The sequence below is a fragment of the Ursus maritimus genome, unplaced genomic scaffold (assembly GCF_017311325.1).
Source record: "Ursus maritimus isolate PB19 unplaced genomic scaffold, ASM1731132v1 scaffold_17, whole genome shotgun sequence".
Taxonomy (NCBI): Eukaryota; Metazoa; Chordata; class Mammalia; order Carnivora; family Ursidae; genus Ursus; species Ursus maritimus.
Genome location: NW_024424119.1, coordinates 57,266,935 through 57,288,610, shown reverse-complemented (window position 1 = coordinate 57,288,610; position 21,676 = coordinate 57,266,935). Strand labels below are relative to the sequence as shown.

General features: G+C 59.2%; 1 protein-coding gene across 1 annotated transcript in view; it reads left to right on the top strand.

Moving 5' to 3' along the window:
• Nucleotides 1-21,676, top strand: part of VAV2 (vav guanine nucleotide exchange factor 2) — a 175,343-nt gene that overhangs the window by 80,343 nt on the left and 73,324 nt on the right. The window contains exon 3 of the mRNA XM_040632153.1: nucleotides 17,914-17,972. Within this exon, the coding sequence (XP_040488087.1) occupies nucleotides 17,914-17,972 (59 nt within the window). The remainder of the gene's footprint in view (nucleotides 1-17,913; nucleotides 17,973-21,676) is intronic.

Sequence of the window (21,676 nt, the reverse complement as noted above, 5' to 3'; positions counted from 1 at the left end):
CCCCCCCCCCCAGGTAACCAGCTCGTGGTCGAGAGACAGCCGTGGCCTGCATCTGTCGAGCGCCGTGGCATTCTCACCGCAGCCCACGTGTGGTGGCTGTGCGAGTCCGTCCACAGAGTGCGTTGGGGGACGCGGCAAGGGCAGTCAGCGGACTCCAGGGAGGGCGGAAGACGCTTTGGAGGAAGCTGGGGCCGGGCAGGGGCCAGGGGAGGGCACTCCGGCCGAGGGAGCGCGACGCAGGTGCACGGAGGGGCTCGGTGAGCCCCCCTGCTGGTGTTGGTGCGCGCGTGGACGTGTGTGTGCACGTGTCCTGAAAGCTTACCACTCATTTCGACTTTTCTCTGCTTGTCCATGACAGCTGCTAGAACCGATTTAAGCCAAGCTGTCAGTGGTCTGTGGGCTTCAGCTGAGGGTTTGGGGTGCACGTGGCCTTCAGAGGAGCACTGACCCGGAAGTCTTCTTGTCTGATCACCTGTACAATGCCAGCATCAATGTATTACATAGCTCCGGGCGATGGGGTGCTCACTACCCGCAGCAGCCTGTGTCCCCATGGACTGCTCTGGCTGAGCCCCAGCCTGCCTCCTGCCTGGCAGCCCACCTGCCTTGGCTGGGGACGCAGGCCCTCAGTGGAGCGGGTCGCTCTCGTCTCCACATTGGTTCAGTATGTTCCCATGAATTTGTAAGCACCTGACCTCGGGCAGCCGGTCCGCGGCTGGCTCTGTGCTCCCCTGGTTGACTCTGCTCTTCCCGCTCCCCCTTCACGTTGCTCACACTCCTTAGCTCACACCTCACTGCCCCCTGGACAGGGGCACGCCCGTCTCCCCGCGTGAGGTCTCCGGGTCCTGCCAGCCATTGACTTTGCGCAGAACGGCGTTATCAATTAGCAGCACTCGTTTCAGATCATGAGGGGAGCATAAAAGGAGCAAATGATAAAGGGTCCATCTGCTTGAAGAGTGTTGCGCGGGGACGTCGGGCATTTGCAGGCTCAGGGCCCGCCCTTCCCTAGGACTCGGGGGAAGGAACCGCAGAGAGCGGAGGGGAGGGGGCACAGGGATGCGGCTGAGGGAGATGTTCCCGGGGAAGGAGGGTTGCTGTGGGGCCAGGCCCAGCATGAGCCGGGTGTGGGGACGCTGCTCGAACCCGGGGTGCCGGGGGCCTCCAGGAAAAGCCGAACTGATGTTCAGGTCATTGTGCTGTGCTGTTCCACCTTGTTCATGGGCAGAGCTGTCCTTGTCTGTCTGGGCCTCAGCCGTCACCTCCATGGGAGCCGTGCCTCGGTGACTGACTGCCCTCTCCTACCGAGGGGGGACGTGTCCCAGGGTCCCCGAGTGTCACCTTGTGGCATTCTTTTTTTTAAAGATTTTGTTTGAGAAAGAGAGTGGGGGAAGGAGCAGAGACAGAGGGACAAGCAGACTGTGCACTGAGCTTGGAGCCCAGCTCGGGGCTCAGCCTCACGACCCTGAGATCATGACCTGAGCTGAAATCAAGAGTCGGAGGCTTGACCTACTGCGCCATGAGGCGCCGATCCTTGTGGCATTCTAACCCCTGCACCTTCGGGCGGCTGTCCGCGCTGAAGGGGGAGCGCCCCCCACCCTGGCTCTGGGGCTTGGGACTCAGGCTCGCACCAGCATCCCCGGGACTGCCGAAACCAAGCACCACACCTGGGGAGGGCTTGCAACAGAAATCCGTTCTCTCCTGGTTCTGGGGCCATACGTCGGAACTCCAGGTGTCCCAGGACATGCTCCCTCTGCAGGCTCCGGTGGGGGGGGTCCTTCCTGCCCCTCCCAGCCCCTGGCAGCTCTGGGCGCTCCTGGCTGTGGCTGCGTCCCTCCCTCCGATCGCTGCCTCTGCCGTGTGGCTTCTCCGCCTCTCCCTGGGACTCCTGTGTCTCTTCTCCTAAGGACACCAGTCACGTTGAATTCAGGGCTCACCCTACTCCAGAATGACTTCTCCTAACTAATTATATCTGCAGCAGTCCTTTTTCCAAATAAGGCCACCACCTGCGGCTTGGGGAAGGACGTGAGTTTTGGGGACCCTCAGACGCAGCACAGACTAGCAGCAGTATATTCCAGGGACTTGTCCTTTGTGCTAGGTGTCACAGGGCTGCCCTTGGGGCTGTGAAGACAGCACGCAGGCCGTTAGTCCTTGGGGAGCCCACGCTTGTGGGCTGAGCGGGGGTGCAGGATGAATGGGCGGTGCTCGTGGCGGGGTGCCCGAGCCTGGCCTTGCCCTGCGTCTCTCCCGAGCTGCATCCATCCTATGCCTCCCTCTTGACCTTTCTTGCCTTCCCATGACCTCAGGGTGACGTCCAGCCCCCTTAGCTGGTCCCGTGCAACCCAAGCCCGGCCACATCGACCCCTACCCCACACGCTCGTTCTAGAGGGGCCATGTGAGGACGGCCGGCTCCCCTGGCTGCGGCTCTGTCTCCTGTTTCCTCCCCTCCCCCTGCTCCCGGCTGTGGGTCCTGCGGTCCCTCACCTCCATCTGCTGCCTCTAACCGTTGAAGGAGAATCTCAAGAATGCTCAGAGGCTCGAGCTGCCGTGAACCCGCAGAGCCTGGTGCAGAGCACCGTGTCCCTGGGCTGTGTTCCCGAGCCGCTGAGTTGGTGGGTCCTGTTGGGAAGTTCCCTTCCCATGGGGAGGAGCCTTGCAGGTACAGGGAGACCCAGCACATGGCCCAGCTGTAGACAGGCACTGTTTGGGCCTGCGGAAGCCTCTGTCCCACTGTGTTCTGGAGCCCAGTGTAATTCTTCCATCTGCGCCGTGGACAGGACAAGCCGGTGGCCTGGTTCAGAGCCTGGCTCCGTTACTCTGGGCCGTGGGCCCGGACGGGCTACTGGCCCTCTCTGGGCCGCTTGGTGACGAGGGTGAGCCCTCCCTACCCAGGGTCCCGTCAGGTCCCCCTGTTCCCTCTCGTCATCATGTCCCCTGGGGCTCCTCTGGGCTGTGGCAGTTGGCAGCCCTCCCCTTTGACTGTTTTAAGGACAAGATTCCTGCTGGAGCTGGAGAAGGCTCCCCTGTGCTTCTTCCCCTGCCACGGCCCTGGTGCCCGGCCAGGTGGGGAAGTGGCCAGAGCCTGGCAGTGCGGGCAGCAGGGGGGTCTGCACCTGGCCGTCCCCCCAGGCCCCGTCACCTAGCTTCCTCCTCTGCTTCGGGCCGGCTTGCTTCTTACGCACGCTCTCTCCCATGGTCGCAGAGAATCTGGTCCGGGCAAAGGCACCTTTGAACCCTAGCCTTAGATAAGAAAAAACCCATGGGGTGATGGGTACAGGAAGTCCCTTGACGGGCCAGGATTAAGCTGAAATCTAGATGAACCCCTCTTCTCAGAAGCAGTCTGGAGCTTTGCTGCAGCTGTTTTCCATCTGTTTCTGGAAACACAGTGCTCAAGAGAAAAAAAGTCACTTCAGAGTTTTTCCTGGTGAGGGCTAGCGTCGCACAAATTGGGCGTCCAGACACGGGGCGATGGGGTTTTTGGGCCGATACGGCTTCAGAAAGGAGAGCGTGCTTCTCAGGGTCAGGTGCTGACGGCCAAGGCGGGGCCCTGGGGCCACCCTCGAGGCCACGTTGTTGCAAGGTGGCCCTCATTTATGGTGAGGCAATATGCATGTGCTGACTCTCTGACACACGCTAGCCCATCACCCGGCTGACCCCTGTCCATCTCTCAGGTTGAGCAGCACCTCCTCCGGGGAGCCTTCCCTGATACCCCTGCTCAGTTAGGCCCTCCGCCCCTTGGCTCATCAGCCCTGTGCCCCAGAGTGTTGAGCACCCAGTGTGTCCTGTGAGCTCCAGAAGCCACCTCTGGCCTCTCGTCCCTAATACTTGGGACCCAGCTGCTCACTGAATGTTACTGAACACATAGGTGAGGAAATGAGAACTCATCGGGGCACTCATCCTGTGGTACAGGTCAGGGCCCAGGACCCTGGGAGCTTAGGGCATTGCCAAGATTTGGGGGACAGTCTGTAGCTGGATGCAGAGCCGGGTTTAGTGACTTCAGGCTGGTGCTCTGTGCCCTCTGGAAGGCAGTGCCACAGGCTGCCCTGAGACAGGGCGGGCAGGCACCTGGCTCCGGGGCAGGGGCAAGGCCCCCCCCCCCGCCTCCTGCAGGGTGTCAGAGGCTGAATTCCCATGATGCAAGAGGAAGCCGGGGAGGGCTCCACACCCGGTGGGCAGCTGCCACCCTTGGCCCTCCCCCCCACCTGCCCCCACCTCCGAGGCCTCGGCCCAGGTGGGGACTCCTGATACGGGGCCCTCCCTGCACCTGCCCCCATCTCTGAGGCCTCGGCCCAGGTGGGGGCTCCTGATACGGGGCCCTCCCCCCACCTGCCCCCATCTCTGAGGCCTCGGCCCAGGTAGGGACTCCTGATACGGGGCCCTCCCCGCACCTGCCCCCATCTCTGAGGCCTCGGCCCAGGTGGGGACTCCTGATATGGGCAGTGGGAAGTCTCCCGAGGTGTGGCTTCCTGGGGATTTTCCCAGGGCTGTTGGAGGGCAGGCAGGGACGTCCTCTGCAAGGCTGTGTCAGTCAGCGGGGTCTGCTGCTGTAACAAATGTACCACAGACCAGGCGCCGTAGCAGCAGACGTGATTTCTCACGTGTCTGGAGCCTGGCCATCCGACCAGGTGCCAGCAGGGTTGGTTCTGTGAGGCCGTCTTCCTGGTTTATGAATGGCGGCCTTCTCGCGGCGAGCTCCTGGGGCAGGGAGAGAGAGAGAGCATCCCTCTGTGTCTCCTCCAAGAGGGGCACTGATCCTGCCCTTGCGGGCCCCACCCCCGTGTCCCAATCACCCTGAAATACCCCACCTCCTAATACCCTCCCACTGGGGTTAGGGCCTCAGCACAGGAATTTGGGGGGACACAGACATTCAGTCCATAGCAAAGGTTGACCTCTGTCTAGCAACAGCCACAGAGACTTGGTGATGGAAGTGGGGGCTTGCCGCCACAGGAGGGGTCAGGGTGAAGCCACGGGGCGTGGATCCGTGTGGTCTCCTTGCCACGTGGGGCTTCACAGGTGAGGAGACAGACCGAGCTGCCCTCCCTTCCCTTCCTTGGCTGGGGATGGGGGGGACGCACATCTGTCAGGCTTGGAAGAGTCTTCCTAATGCTCAACCCTGTCAGATCTTTCCAGAAATGCCCACCCCCAAGCATTTTACAGCTGTGAAAGGGCTGGGATTTGCTGCGTGTCCTGTACTTGTGTGGCTGCTTGAGGTCGTCCTCGCACAGGTGCGTGGCTGCTGCACAGGGTGCTGACACTGTCCCTGACCCCTGAGCCCACTCCCCCGCCTTCGGAGGCCCGTGGAGGTGGCCGCCCGCCCGGGGCGCTGCTGGGACTGTCTGACACCCAGAAGCAGGAGCCGAGAGCAGAGCCACACCCTGCCTGGCTATCAGCTGGGGAGAAAGTACCGGGGTGGGGGGTCCGGGGGTGCGGGGGCCAGAGGCTCTCCCAGCCACTCAGGCCCGGGAGCACGGGGCTGGCGAGAGTGAGCCGACAGGAGAAGTCTCCTCACTCCGTGCGCTGGGTCGTACTTGCACTTACTAACCCAGTTACTAAGTATTCGCTTTAGAGATAAGCGTGTACATTGAAAAATTATAGCCGTGGTGGAAGAGATACAATTTTTGTTCCTCTTCCCGTTAAAATGGCCATTAATCAGGGAAGGCAGTGAAGCAGCCCCGAAAGCCGCCGGCCCTCTCAGGTAATGGCTGCTGTCACCTCTCCCCCATTAGCAAGCTGGGGTTGACCGATGGTGAAGGCCCAGACCAGCGCAGCTGAGCCAGAAAGGCGACGGGAGGGGCCCAGGGCGAGGCTCACACGGGGGGCGGGGGGTGCTGAGGCCGTTCTTCTGGATGCTTCCCTTTTAAGAGCACTGGGTGCAAATCAGGCCATCCAGGGTCTTGGCCATCTCAGCCACCCTGACCACTTGATCCTTCGTTTTCTCCTTTGACAAGGGGCACAGTATCACTGATTTCCTTGGGTGGTTGGGGATTGAGTGAGGTAGCAAGAGGCTAACTTTGGAGCCCAGTGCCAGGCTCATGATCAGGATTCAGGCTCGTGATCAGGACTCAGGCTCACAGACAGGACTCAGGCTCACGGTCAGGACTCAGGCTCGTGGTCAGGACTCAGGCTCACGGTCAGGACTCAGGCTCTCGGTCAGGGCTCAGGCTCGCGGTCAGGGCTCAGGCTCGCGGTCAGGGCTCAGGCTTACGGTCAGGGCTCAGGCTCGCGGTCAGGACTCAGGCTCGCGGTCAGGGCTCAGGCTCGCGGTCAGGACTCAGGCTCGCGGTCAGGGCTCAGGCTCACGGTCAGGACTCAGGCTCGCGGTCAGGACTCAGGCTCGTGGTCAGGGCTCAGGCTCACGGTCAGGGCTCAGGCTTACAGTCAGGGCTCAGGCTTACAGTCAGGGCTCAGGCTTACTGTAGCGGCAGCTCATTCAGGAAGCTCTGGTAGATCCTGTGTTCTGAGCACTGCTTCTGGGCTGTGACTCTGGGATTGGCAGGCTGGCTGGTGAACACTCGCGAGTGCCCAGGCATGTGGATCCCAGTCTTTGGGGGCTGTGACTTGGCATCCCTTGGGATTGTATGTGCAGGACTGCCACATCCCGGCCCCGGGTGCCCCAGTACTGGTTCTAGGCACTCCGAGGACAGTGAGGGAAAACCAGAGTCCATTCCTTGTTTCTGGCAACTCTTTAAGATGGGAGGCATTTCACTCCTCCATGGGAATGCAGAGGTGCTTAGAAAGGGCCGAGTCCGACAGCCAGCTTCAGTCCTGGGGCTGCCTCTGTGGTCGTGTCGTGGGGAGTGAGGTCCCCTGTCTGTCGGAGCCTCGGTTTCCTCTGGACAGTAGGGACGGTCGTCCCGACCCCACGCCGTCGTGGTGGAGCTGAACCACGCGTGCTCAGCTTGGATGTGATCAGAGTTAACGGGCAGAGACTGGCGTGGGCTCGTGGGGCACGGGACCCACTCGAGGAGCGGGCTGTGTAGATGCTTGCTTTCTGACCCTCGGTTCGCTGTCTCCGCTACAAGGAAGAGGGAAAGGAAACTTGTAGTCAGAGCCTTGCAGACAGGGTGAGGTTTCCACGTGGGACTGGGGCTCCTTCCTGCTCTGCCCTGTGGTGTCTGTGATGCCGTTGGCATCCAAGACCTGGGCAGGGCGCCTGGGCCTTGGGGATTCTTGTACCTCTGGGCAGTGATTCATACCCTGGGCAGCAGACGTGGGTCTTGGTTCGTGGCCTCGCCAGGATCAGAGGGGAGACGTGTTGCTGCTTGTCTGTTTGAGACGACACACCTTCATCCCACCTTTTACTTGTCTGGCGGTGGGGAGGAGGGGGGTCTTGCTTTCTTGCAGCTGCAGGGCGTGCCAGGGGGATGAGTGCGCATGCATTCACAGGTGGTGAGTGGCCCGCAGCCCGCCCAGCCAGCCAGCTCCCCAAAGCCATCATCGTGGTTGCACAGGCTTGCTGGCCCTACCCGATCCTGCCTGCCACTGTCGGCCTCCGTCCAGAGCCGCCCTTTCTGGGGCAGGGCTGGGGCAGAGAGCTGGAGCCCCACAGCCGGGTGCACAAGCCGAATCTGTCTCAGGTCACTACTGGTCTGTCACAAAGCCCCGGGCCTCAGTTACTCCTCCATAAAATGAGAGGAACAGCAGAAGCGTCTCGTGGGGTTTTGAGGGAATGAAATGAAATGAACCCAGGAGAAGCCTAGATACTTAGCCATTGTTGTTAACGAAGGTCTGCCAGCGAGAGCAAGAGCCTTGAGCACCAGATGCCACCTCTGTCTCTGGACGATTCTGCCTGGAAGTTCCTGGACGGCCCTTGGAGACCACTGACAGCTTCCTAGCTGGGTTTAGCTTTCCCACCTATAAAGTGAAGAATTTGGACCAGATGGTCACTAAGTTTCTTCCACTAAGGATTTTAAGTTTCCCTGACTGATTCCTGCAAACCTTCCTGGTCGGGAACAGCTGAAGCTCATGCCCTCTCCCTGCCCAGTGACCACGGAGCGTTTGACCTGATGTTACAGATCGGGGACAGTGGATGGTGCCCAGGGGGACTCTTGAGACTGCCAGGTCTAGGTGTTTCTCGGGGTGGAGTCAGGCCTCTCCTTGCATGCCAGATCTTTCTGACAGGCCGAGCTGGCTCTGAGCACTGCGCAGGGAACGTTTCAGAGGCTGCCTGAGGCTTTAGCAGAAAGGAGCACTGTGATGGATTACTGATGCCTGCGCTGTGATTGATTAGTGATGCCTGCAGTGAACACAGGAAGGAGCTGTGGCAGCATTTGCCATCTTCCCTTAGTCCACAGATAGGGAAACTGAGGCCTAGAGAAAAGTGGCTCAAATAGTCCGTGGCAGGCTTAGGACTTGAACTCTCATCCCTGCCATTTTGCCCTGGTTTGCGGCTCTCGTGATTGCAAGTTAACCAAAGCGACTCCTGTAACGTGACCGGCACGGGTAGGCACTTAATATGTGAGTCCAGCTCGGATCATTCACCCACCCGTCCATCCGTTCCTTCATCCATATGTGTTACGGCCTTCAGTGCCTACGGAGTACAAGGCATGAAGATTCAGGCTGCCGGTCCCCGAGGCTTAGAATGGCCTGTCCCGCGTGCATGTGAGGTTTTGATCACCCCCACTGAGACTGAGGACGTGCAGCTAGGTTCGGGGTTCATTTCAAACCGTCGGGAAGCCCCGGTTCGAGCTCAGGACAGGAACGGGCCAATGCTGAAGAGTGTGCAGACTCGGCCTTTTTTTTTTTTTTTTTTTTTTATCTTTTTTCTTTTTTTTTTTTTTTTTTTTTTTAATGCTTTTTCTTGCCTCCTAAATCGCTTTTGAGCTCCGACCCTCTTTCCGGGACCGCCAGACCCTCCTTCCATGCGTCCCTTCCAGAGTGCCGCCCGTCGCTGGCTCCAGCCAGTGGTGGTTTTCATCTGGCCACTCAGCCCTCCCGGGGCCCCCGTCTCCTGCACCCTTTCGCCCCTGGAAGAAGGGTCCCATCTGCCAGGACCCCCCGCCCCACCGCTACCGCGCAGGACACAGCGGCTGACAAGTGCCCGTGCTTCCCACTTGCTTCTGACTCTCCGGCTCTTCCGGGGGCAGGGCTCGAACACGGGGCCGTGATTGCACGCCTGGTGTGATGAGTCGCACCTCAGTGGCCGCTCCTCGTTCTGAAGGCTCCAGCGCGGAAGCTTTTCTGACCTTACTCTCGATGTGAGAGAAGGAGAAAACAGGAGGGCAGTGCAGGGCTGAGCTGGGGAGGCGATTTAGGGTGATTTTCTTCTAACTATGCAGCCGTGTTCGCTGCCGATCTCCAGGACAGATAGGGGAGTTTCCCGGGGAACACGTTTAATGAGGTCCGTAATCGTGCCGTTTGGCTCCGTGGAGCTGCGTGTGTGTGTGTTTTCCAGATGTCTGGTAGTGGCCGATAAGGAAGGTCTGCAGGCTTGAGCCCGGTGTGTGTGACTCCTGCTTCGTGACTCCTAGTGACAGCGAGAGAGTTGGGGCCAGGAAGCTCTCCGGATCGCTCAGGGGTCTGACGGGACCGGGCGTTTGCCCGCGATTGCTCACGTCACTGCCAGCACGAAGCAGCCCCGCGTCCCTCTTGATGGCCAGCTCGTATCCGTCTTTGTTGTTCTGGATTGTTCCTGCCCGTGCGTCTTCATCGAGGACCTCGGGGCAGCTGGCTGGCCTTCCCGGGGGCAGTGCCAGCTAAATGCCGGGACGCACACGCCGCTTTACCGAGGTTCCCGAGCGAGCCGCTGGTGCTGCCTTAACGTGGCAGGGACGCGTGCGTCCTTGTTTCTTTGCGGAGACATTTTGTCAGCTCTTCAAACCCGACTTTTTATGGTACGCGTTAGCATAGAGGCCTTCGTTCTGAGGCGTATTGATTTTTTCACTTGTAAAGAAATACTGTTTCCACATAATGCACGCATATCCTGGAGGACTGCTGTCTTTTATGTTCAGGATAATAAAGACTTTAAAGCAAAAAACACTCAAAAACCTTGGTTCGCGTTTCGAGTTCCAGTGGAAAGGTGAGGTGCGATGGGGGCTCAGCCGGGAGACGGCGAACCTCCAGGGAAGTGCCGGGTGGGCAGAGGGCACACACGTGTGTATGTGTGCACGCGTGCATGTGTGTGTGTGGCCTCTGCCCCAGGAAGACCTTCCGGGGCCCTGGCTGATGGCAGCTCCGCCACCTTGAACATGGGTGTTTCGAGGCTGCCCAGGAACGGGAGGCTCCCTGAGCCCCCTGGACGTCTGCTCCCATCATTGGGTGGACCTCAGACGCTGCAGGAGAGGCAGGAGGATGTGGTCCAGTCAGGCCTGGAAGAGGGGGTATGCGGCTTTGTGCCCAGCTGCGGGCTCCTGGGGGTGGCGCGCTACGGAGAAACCCAGGTTTGGGTCATGCAGGTCTGGGTTCAGTTCCTCAATCGGCCAGTTATTGATGGGTGACTGGGACATGGTCCTCATTCTAATCCAGTCCCCAGGGTTTGCATCTCATAATGGGGCGTTGGGGGGGGGTGATACATACAGGAGTAGCGTTTGCGTGGGGTTTATCTCCGTGCATAACCTACTAGGTGCTCAAGAAATGGTAGCTCATGTTCTGACGATAAAGAGGTGGGGATTGGGAGGGAGGCAGGTTCTCTCTCTCTCTCTTTTTAAAGATTCATTTATTAGAGAGAGAGAAGAAGAGCAGAGGGAGAAGGGGGAGAGAGAGACTCAAGCAGACTGCGTGCTGAGCATGGAGCCCGGCATGGTGCTCGATCTCATGACCCTGAGATCCTGACCAGAACCAAAATCGAGAGTGGGGTGCTTAACCGCCTGAGCCACCCAGGCGCCCCGGGAGGCAGGTTCTCTTTGGAACTTTGCTGCCGGTTCTGCCTGTCCATCTACCATCTAGCCGCTCCCGCATCCAACCACCTACCCATTTATTCTCACACTAACCATCCATGTACCCGTTTATTTGTCCACACACCAGTCTGTTCGCCCCCACACCCGTCATTCGTCCCCACCTCCATCCATGCCTCTACACACTCATCTCTTCACCCACACACCCACCCATCTCCCCATCCCTTCACCCACGTACCCATCCACCTATCCACGTACCCATCCATACACCCACACACCACCCATCTCCCCATCTGTTCGCCGACACACCCATCCATTCACGCATGCACCCATCCGTTTACACACCTACCATATACACAGCTATTCTTCGAGCACTCCTGCGGCCCCCCGTGCCTCCTGCCCGTCCCATAAACTCAGTGGGCTGCAGTTGTAAAATGTGAAGAGGCAATTCAGAGCCTGCTTTCAAAGGTCAGATGCGATGCAAGCCGCAGAAGAGCTTGGAAAAGCTGCATGTGGCACGTGACAAGTGTCGGGTGTCCACGAGGCTCGGGGAGAGCTGGGGTGGCAGTGGGCATCCTCAGCAGAGGGCATAGCCAGCCCGACTGTGTTCCTGTGCTCCCCCAGAACTATGGGCTCTGCCTACCCTTCAGGGAAGGGGAGAGTGTGGAGGTTGAAAGATATTTTGTTGTGGACCCTTCCCCCTCCAGAAGTTCAGCGGGGTGGGTAACAGGAGTGTCCCTCTCAGCCCCCGCTGACCAGCTGTGTGAGCCCAATCAAGTTCCCCAATATTCAGCTTCAGTTTCCTGTCTATAAAATGGGTGCCCCATCAGTCCTATCCAGTGTCTGTCATGGGGGGGACCAGAAGTCTCATGACATGCCCTGAGGTCTGTGCCCCAGGGCAGGCTCACAGCAGCAGGGCTGGGTAGGACGTACTGACCAATCGTCCTTTTCAACACGAGAGGAATTAAGTGCAAAGAGAATACCCGTGCCACCTTGGGATTGTCCCCAGTGGGACTTTAACGTGAACATGCCAGTGGTTGCTCTGTCCCGCTCCCAAGTCTCCTGGTCTCTGTCCAAAGTGAACTTGGGGCCTCCAGTGGCCCAGATCTTCCTGAGAAGCAGGGTCCCCACTTGAGCAATCCACAAGGAGTGTGGAAAAGCCTCTGGTTTCTCTGGCAGGAGTTACAGCTGATGGGTCTACTCTGTGAAGACATTGGGAATGCATCATTGAGCAAACCCAGCTCAGCTCCAGCCCTCAAGGAGCTCACAGACCAGTGTGGCGTTGAAACCCCTCTCTGGGGCTGTAGGGAGAGCCTGGAGTCTTGTGAGCCTTCCTCTGTCATTCAGTCACTCACCTTTCCCATCTGTCCTTCCCTCCTCCTTCCACCCATCTATTCATCCTTCTTCTACAATCCATCTGTCTATCCATGCATCCCCCCTTCCTCCCATCCATCCATCCATCCATCCATTCATCCACCCATCCATCCACTGTCCATCCTCCCATCCATGCATGCATCTGTCCATCCTCCCTTTTCCCCATCCATCTGTCCATCCATCCATCCATCCATTCATCCACCCATCCATCCACTGTCCATCCTCCCATCCATGCATGCATCTGTCCATCCTCCCTTTTCCCCATCCATCTGTCCATCCATCCATCCATCCATTCATCCATCCATCCATCCACTGTCCATCCTCCCATCCATGCATGCATCTGTCCATCCTCCCTTTTCCCCATCCATCTGTCCATCCATCCATCCATCCATCCATTCATCCACTGTCCATCCTCTCTTCCTTCCATCCATCCACTATCCATTCTCCTTTCCTTCTATCCATCTATCCATCTGTTCATCCAACCATCTATGCATCTATCCACTATTCATCCTCCCTCCCTCTCATCCACTCATCCATCCTTCCTTCCTTCCTTCCATCCATCCATCCATCCATCCATCCATCCATCCATCCATCTATCCATCCTCTCTCCCATCTATCCATTCTCCTTTCCTTCCATCCATCCATCCATCCATCCATCCATCCATCCATCCATCCATCCATCCTTCCACGTACCCATGCATCCATCTATGTATCCATCTAGCCACATCAGCATTTGCCGGGTGACATCGTGTGCCAGGTACTTGGAGTACAAAGCTCAAAGGCGCAGCTTCGTGTGCGGATACATTTCAAGGAGATGTTCCTCAGTTTCACAAGCGCGAGAGTCCTGATTGGTGTCCTGCTGGCTGCGGCTCGAGTCGGGGGGACCTGCCGCTGTGCGCTCTGGGTGAGGGTGGGAGAGTGGTGTCTTATGACCAGTTTGTGATGGCCATGGTGTGATGAGAGTAGATCTGTCCTGTGTTTCTACCGCAGGGCCCGGAGTCCGAGCCTTTTGGTTTGAATAGCATGTTTTATTAACAGGAAAATCCAGGGAGGGTCTGTACCTGGGAGGGGGGATGGACTCCAGTAGACTTTGTTTTTTAAATAACATTTGCTCCTGCGGTATATTGTGGGAAACTACAGTACTACAGCCAAGGAAGAGCAGGAGGAGGACCGTCAGAGACATCAGTCAGTGCCTACCTTCTGCGCGTTTCTGCCCGGCCCTTTTAAGCAGCATATGATTTAAAGATTTTGAAAAATTTATTAGAGAGAGAGAGTGAGCAAGCAGAAGAGAACACAAGCCAGGAGTGTGGGGTGGGGAGCAGACGGAGAAGCAGGCTCCCCGCTGAGCAGGGAGCCCAGACACAGGGGTCGATCCCAGGAGCCCGGGATCACGACCTGAGCCGAAGGCAGACGCTTCACCGACTGAGCCCCCCAGGCGTCCCAAGCAGATTATGATTTTAAAAACTAGACTCTGTGGATCGTACATGTTTCACCATCTGTTTCTTTCACTCGAGGGCTTCATGGATATATTTTATGTCCACAAATCTCCTTCCACAACCATCGGTGTACCCGACAGCTCAGGTTCCCCTCGTGGGGGTGTGCCTGACTGTCTGCCTCCTGGACCCTGGCGTTGGGTGGTCAGGCGGCTGCTGGATTGTTTGGCATTCGTAAGTTGCTGCAGGGACATCTCTGGGGCTAAAGTGTTCCCTGCATCCCAGAGTGGGAACCAGAGTCTTCTCAACGCCATGAGAGCAGCAAGGGCTCGCTGCTTCCGGCCGGGCGAGCGGGATGGTTCCCACCGCCCTTCTTGGGAGGATTTGCGGGTGGCCCGTCGGGGACATGTCCTGCGGGCTGCCCGCCCAGCTCTCCATGCCTGGTAGCTTACAAGTGGAAGCTTTGAGGTTAGCATGGGGTGCTGCCCTGGTTCGGGGCCCTTGGGGTCTAGCGGGACAAGCTTCGTGAGGGAAGGCAGTAGGCCCCCAGTGGCAGAGGTCCTGGGAGCTCCGTCCCGGAACTCTAGGCTCAGTGAGTTCTTCACTGGACGCTGCTCTGCCCTGGGTCCCCCTTGGCTTCCTGGGGTCCAGACCACGTGTCCTTCCCCCAGAAGTCCCTGCTGCCCACTTGGCTTGACTATCTGTTCCACACACATCGCCCTTCAGTGGCTCCGTGCTTTGTAGGCTGGCCCGAGGTGGACATTCGGGGCACTCTCCTTGCCCTTCTGCACGCCTTGACCACATCTGCGCTGTGGCCTGTCTGACCCAACCTCCACATCTGGGCCATGCAGGGACTTAAAAATTAACAGATTCCTGGACCCTACTCTCTTCTACTCCAGAACCTTCCGTGGGGTGGGCCTGAAACTCCGCCGGCGAGCAAGAGAAGCTGCGTGGCTGCCGGCGTTTAGGAGTTTGTCTGCCCTGATGCAGACCTGGTGGAGAGCGTGGGGTCAGAGCAGGCCGTGGCTGGGTGGGGACGGAGCCAAGACGCCCACCCAGCGTGCACACCCTGCACCTCGACCTGCCATCCTCCGGGCTGTCGCCTCTGCTCCCGGCGTCTTCACTGGGGGTGCACGTGTGGCTCCTCCCCGTGGGACTGGCCCTCTGGGAACACATCTTTCTGCCGTTACCCCCTGCCCTGCCCCCCTGCATGCGTTCCTTGGCCCCTCCGATGTGGTCAGTGGATTGCTGAGCCCAAAGGCTTGAGCCAGTGGTACGTGGGGAGGAGGGGAAGATGGTATGTGTGTGCTCATTCTGTTTGTTAACTGGGGTGCAGACGAGAAGTGCAGATAAAAGTTGGGAAAATGTCATCGTTTGACATTTATGTTTTCAGAAGAGCTGGAGGGGCTGTGGGCTGGGAGGGTGTTTGATCGTGGCCTGGCCCCTCCATCGTGGGATGGGGCCGCCTTGTCAGGGGTGCCGTGGGAGCCACCCAAGGGACCTCGCTTCCCCTGCAGGGAGATGTGCCCTGCACCCTGTCTTCCCACATGGGACTGCTGCCACCCCACGTCTGACTCCATGACAGGGGGCCCCACACCTGCTCCCAGCAGCCCCCATCCTCCGTCACCGCAGCAGGGTTCCCTGCTCTGGGCCCCACCAGAGCACTCCCCTTCTTGCACACATGCCAGCCAGGGAGTGTGGCCCAGGCAGTTTCAGGGACAGGGCCCTTCCAACAGAGAGGGGCATAAGGAACCCATGTAAGGAGCTGCCTCTGGCTCGAGGGGAACCTGGAGCCGAGTCCCTCACCTCCATGGATGACAGACTCCAGCCTGGAGCAGAGTGTCTGTGAGCCGAGGGCTGTGGCTGCCGTGTGCATAGCAGCCGGAGAAGCCACCATGTCTGCCAGGATGGATGGCAGGCGCGTGGACACCCCGGGACCTGGGCCCTGGCTTCCGGCGCTCCCCTGCACAGCTCCTCTCTGCCTGGGCTCCACCCGGATGTAGGAAGCACAGCGTTCGCACTCACTCCAGGGCGGGAAACAGGCTTTGTCCCCGTGTGTGCAAACCGATGGCAGGTGACGCAGGTGGGCTCCGCCGGCAGGAGTCTAGCCCGTGTCTGGCCAGCCGGGGAGGAGTTGGGCAGGTGACGAACGCTGTCGGCCGCGGAGGCGCGGGGGGCATGGCGTGTGTGCCCAAAGCCTTCGAGCTCTGACATTGCTAGCCTCTGTCACACGCGGCTCTCATGCTGTAACTGCTGTTTTCCCTAAATGTTTAGAATAACAGCCGAAGCCAAGTTGCTCCCTGCTTGTGAAACGCCCTCCGTAGCACACGAGCTTGGGGCCTCGGTCGGGCCGGCCGCGCTGTGAGCCAGTGGAGTCCCGTCTGGGGCGGTGCAGAAGGACCCCGCCATCCCGCGGGTTCCTGACTGCCAGGCCCTGGCCCCGGCCGTGTGACCAGGTACCAGAGGACTGCTCAAAGCACTCGGAGCGTTGGCCGAGGCGGCGCCAGCTGAGAAAGGGGCCTTCTGTATGGCTTCGGTTTTCTCGCCCTCTAAAAAAATTGGGGCTGGAAGGAGAGTGGCCTGAAAGGAAGTCTGTGGAATGTGTCTCAGCGGGGGGCTTTAGGCAAGAGACCTTGCCTCAGTTTCCCAGTCTCCCGAATGTGCATGGCAGGCCTGGCCTGGTAGGATGTGAGGATTCACCAGGACGGTGCACGTCAAAGACCCAGTGGGCTCGGGTCCTGCGGCAGCTGGCAGAGGGTGTCTGAATTTAGCAGGTGGTCCTCGCGGGCCGTGTTCATGTTCCCTGTCCCCAGACACACATAGGCTACACACATGCACACACGCAAACACACAGACCGCACACGCATGCACGCGACGACACACACAGACTATGTACATATGTGTATTATACGCGTGCACACAGATCACACACAGCGTGCACGCACACCAGCTCTCATGCATTCTTATTTAGGCGCATGCGTGCACGCACAAGGACCCATGCACACGCAGACCACACAGAAGCACACGGACTACGCGTGCACACACACGGTGACCACACATATAAACCAGCACAAGCACACATGCACACACTGTCTTGCACATGCTGTTACACACGTGCATGCACACACGCAGATGGCCTCATGCACCCCGATCGAGGAGGTCTCGAGGTGGAGGCTTGCACCTGCTCCCCCAGTGTGTGATGTCCGGCACGGCAGGGGCCCCAGAAATCCTGTGATGAATTGTGAGCAGCCTCTGGTGTGTGACACTCTCTGCTCTGGGCCAGCTGCCTCCCTTTCCCTGCCTCAGTTTACTGTGTATCACCTGTGGAACCTCTTCCCTGCCTGCTGCCTGTTGTTTTAAGGACCTGTGGAGTCCCTGCACTGGGGCCTTTGAGGCTGGGAGATAGGTGGGCCCTGAGTCACAGGACAGGACGGGGTAGGGTCGGGGCAGCTGAAGAAGGAGTGGCCACTGCTCACTGCTGAGCACGTCAGAGCTTTCGTCTGGACTCGGTCTGGGGAGATACTGCTCGGATCCCCTCATGCAGGCTGAACCTGGAGCTCTTTATTTTCCTTCCCCCGACCCTTCGAGGGAGCTGGGCGCTGGTTTCAGTGGTCATGCAGGGAGAGGAGGGGCTCACGAGAAAGGAGCACGGCGCTTGGATGTTTGTGTCAACACTGTGCCCCCGGCTGCTGGGGAACCTGGGGCAAGTCACTCGACTTCTCTGGGCCTCTGTGTGCCCCTCTCTGAACCGGGCCAGCACCTGCTGTGAACATGTTATTAACCGTATGGTAGCTTCCAGAACAGCGGCATGGGGTGAGCACTTTGTAAGCGTATCGCCCGCTACAGCTCTCCGCAGCCCCGACAAGGCCAACCCTAGTGTGGGGAGAATGAGGCCCAGGGATTGGTTAATGGCTGGTGCGGGGAGGGCGGAGGGGGTGAGCCCAGCCCCGCTCCTGTGCCACTGGGAGCCCAGCAGCTCTCAGCAAATGTTGGTGCACGGAAATGACACTTTGCACGATACACACAAAATAGGTACCTAGCCCCCCTCAGTGTTACACTGTGTGTGTGTGCGTGTCTGTGCGTGTGTGTGCACATGTGCGTGTCTGTGCGCGTGTGCGCGCGTGTGCATGTGTGTGCATGTGCGTGCACGTGCATGTGTGTGCGTGTACAAAGGCGAAATGTGCTTAGTGAACAGCTGTGTGCACACAAGCCTTCATTAGTTTTGTGATGACTTTCTGGTTTCTTGTGGAATTACAGCAGCGTCTTTCTGGTCTCCCCAGGTCATCTCTGCCGTGTCCAGACTCTCGCTGCACCCCGTGGCACAGAACAAAGGGATCAGGTGAGCTCGCCGGCGCGGCCAAGTGACGCCCCTCGTCCTCCCCGCCACCCGCGCGCTGCCCGCGGCCTCAGTGATTAGAGTCTGCAGCAGCTATCCTCTGCCTGTGTCTTTTTCATGAATTTTCAATGTGGTGTTGCGTTGCCTGTTGGCCGCGGCGGGAAGGGCGGGGAGGAGGGAGAGAGCCTCTGGTCCCCACCAGGGAGATCGTGCGTGCGTGTTCCACTGACGGCTGCAAAATCTCTTTCGATTTCGGTAATAAGATACAGCAAATTAATCCTTTCACAGATCATTGCCTACCTAAGCGCCCTCCCCACGCATCACAACCGGGGTGGCTTAGCCATGACGGCCGAGCCGTGGCCCTGGCCCGTCTGGGGGCCACGGGTCCCTTGGCAGGACTTCCCACTCCCAGGTTTAATGCCCCTTGGCTTTCAAAGCTCTGCCTCAGAGGATCCCATGACCCCTGTGGTCTGGCCTCTGGTCCCCAACACCGGGCCGGACACACAGGCAACGGGAACAGGCAAGAGCAGCCCCAGTGAGAGCAGGTGGTTGCCCATTCTGACCCACAGGTGAGGGGTCAGGGAGAAGTCTGAATGGGGACCAGGTTCCAGGTCGGGTGGGCACAGCGAGGACCTGCCCTTCCTCAATGGCCCTGGAGGACATGGGCCAGCAGGGTAGGGATGAGGGGTTTGGGGGTTGGGAAGACAGAAACAGCCCCGCCCGAGGATGAAGTGGGCGGGGTCCCGCCCCGTGCAATCGGTGTCCTGACGGGCTACTATGGCAGGGGGCCGCCCCCCGGTGTTGTCTGAGGGAGGGACCGCGTGTCCAGAATCTGGGGTCCCAGCATCCAGGCCAGCACAGCCGCCCCTTGGTAGGGCTGTTTTCCCAGGTTCGGAGAGTCACTGGGACAGATACAAGGGTTAGGGGGCCCCCCACCCCACCCAGGAAGTCTGTCGCATTCTCAGAGGACTTAGAGATCCCTTTGAATGGGGGACTTTGGTTTTTGTTGCTGTTAACGTCAGAGACAGGACAGGCTGTTTAAAACCACTGTCGGACTCCGTGCTGAACACACACGGGAGGGGACTTAGATCACGTTGAGGGTGTGAAGGGTGACAGGGCGAGGCTCCCGCACCCACCAGACGGCCTACACCCAAGGGCATCGCTAATACCTTGGGGCTCCTCCCCCCGCCCCGCTTTGGTGAGGTCTGTAATAGGGACAGTTTGAAAACGTTAATTAAGAATCAGTGTGTTATTTCTGGATACAAAGACAGCACGTAGTTTGGGTGTTGGTTTCCTCCAGGAACGACTGTCTGTTCGTTGTCCCGCCAGCCTGGTTGCTAGCGTGTCGTGGTTATGCTGCCCAGCCGCTCAGTGCAGTCTCGTCTGCGCGTCCACGTGTCCCCGTGCGCGGGAGTCAGGCTCGTGCAACAGAGCGCAGTCACGTTATTTGCTCGTTCCCGGGAGGCTAGAGCGTCATCTCTCCTCCGTGTCCATTTCTCTTCGAAGCAGAGCCTGGCTCGGGCGGCTGGGGGCTTTGCCCTGGACAGGGCAGTCCTGCTGCGGTTCCAGGCTCCACGACGTGACCCTTCAGTTCAGGGGCGGGGTGGGGGGGATAAGGGGAAGGAGCGAGGTGTCTGCAGGTGTCTGCAGGCCCAAGCAGGGCAGGGCCTCCCGGTGTGGAGTAGCCCTTCTGCAGAGAGAGCGCCCACCTCCCACCAGCACGGCCTCCTCACCCTCACGGCTGCTTGTCTTCTACCTCCCCCTTTCTCTTCCTCGTCTGAGCCCCGATCCAGCGCACTTCTGGGGTCCTTTCCCTCCGCAGCCGCTGGGGACTTGAGTTTCCCGCTGTGAGCTCAGGGGAGGGCAACACGGTGGGGCTGCCCCGCGTCCCCCATACAGGCCGCAATTTCCGCGGGGGACCGGTCGTTCTGCTAACCACCCGCCCTTTAGGACACTACGTAGGTCTTCGTTTAGGGGCGTTTCTTAGCGTTCTTCATGAGCAAAGGTTTCAGTGCGGCCAAACCCTTTCCTTTTTTGAAAACCCACCAACCAAGCCTGCAGCCCTGAAGAGGGTCTTCCTGGTTTCCTTCCTGGCTGCATGGGAGCCCAGCACACTCCTTTAGAAAAATGATCATTTTTACAGCCCTTGTGCAAGTTGCGTAATGAGCTGATTTTCCGTAAAGGCCCTAATGATACTTCGCAGACGCTGATGAACAGGAAACTTAATCCCAGGGCCCCACCGTGGTACCGGCTGGAGGGTCAGAAGTGAGTGGTCCCTGGCAAGTGGCCCAGCTCCATGGGTGGGGTGCAAGTTCTTGTCACCACCAGAGCTGGCCCTGCAGAGTGAGGGACGTCCCGCTTGGGGGTCATCACAGCTCTGAACGGCAGCGGCAGAGGAGAGGGCAAGGGGCCAAACTCTCCTGGGGACTGAAGCCAGAAGGTGAGGCCAAGGAGCCCTCGGCCCACGAAGGTCTTCTCTGTCAGTGGCCTTAGGCAGGAGTGCTCTTGGGGCCTCTGTCTCTTCTTCTGTAGGCTGGGAAAGTTCCCCTGCTGTGCAAGGCTTCTGTGAGCCTATAGGCCGGGCAGCACCCAGCACTCCGTGGGTGCCCACGGCACCAGCCTGGGTGGTGGGCAGGGAGGGGGCCCCCAAAGCTACAGTCCCCTCTTGGCTACTGGACCTTGTGGGACAGGTGTAACTCAGTTGTTATAGGTGTCGTTATAAGTAGAAGAGGGAGGTGGGAGGGTCAGAGCAGAGCAAGGAGGCGTGATGGTGGAGTGGAGAGAGGCCACAAGCCGAGGAATGCTGGTGTCTTGGAAGCCGGGAAAGGCAAGGAACACATTCTCCCCTGGAGCCTCCAGAAAGGACCGTGCCTGCTGACGCCTTGACTTGAGCCCGTGCGAGGCCCAGTTCAGAGTGCTGACCTCTAGAACCGCGGACAGCAAGCCGCGTGCAGCGGGGCAGTGGTGGCGGATGCAGGCGGCTTCGCCAGGGCCCTGGCACGGCGGGGGCTCCGGTCCTCGCTGGGCCGCAGTCCTCTCTCTGCTCTGTCTCTTTGTACTAGACTGAAGTATAACTCACATGACGTAAATCTAAGCATCTTAACTCGTGCAATTCAGTAGCATTTAGCACGTTCTCTGTGCTGTGCGCCCACCACCTCTGTCTGGTTCCAGAACATTCTCACACCCAGAAGGAAGCCCCATCCCTCATAAGCACCCACGCTCCTCCCCTGTGCCTCCCCCTGCACTCAGCATCCTGGATGGGCCCAATGGGGACATTTCGTAGAAATGGCATCGCATGCCACGCAGCCTGCTGTGACCCACTCCCTTCCCTGGACATCGTGTGTTCACGGTTCTTCTGAGCTGTGGCGGGGGATGGAGACGGAGCCCGTGTGGGGTCTCCAGTCATCGGCGGGTGGATGTTCGGTTGCGTCCACCCTTTGGCGATGGTGAAGTGCGCCGTGGTGAGCACTGGTGTTCGTTCAGATACCCGAGCGCCCGTTCTTTGGGGTTGCCTTCTGACATTATGATTATTTTCTTCCCGAATCATACCCATGAATCCCCGGTGTTCTGGATGCTCCTGGGAGCTAGAGGCCGGGTCCTGTCCTGGTGTCCACGGCACAGACGACGGTTGCACGGGGATGGGGACTGCTCGCCTCGCCTGGGTGTCTGTCTCCTGGAGGGTGGCTTGGCGGGGGGGGGGGGGGGGG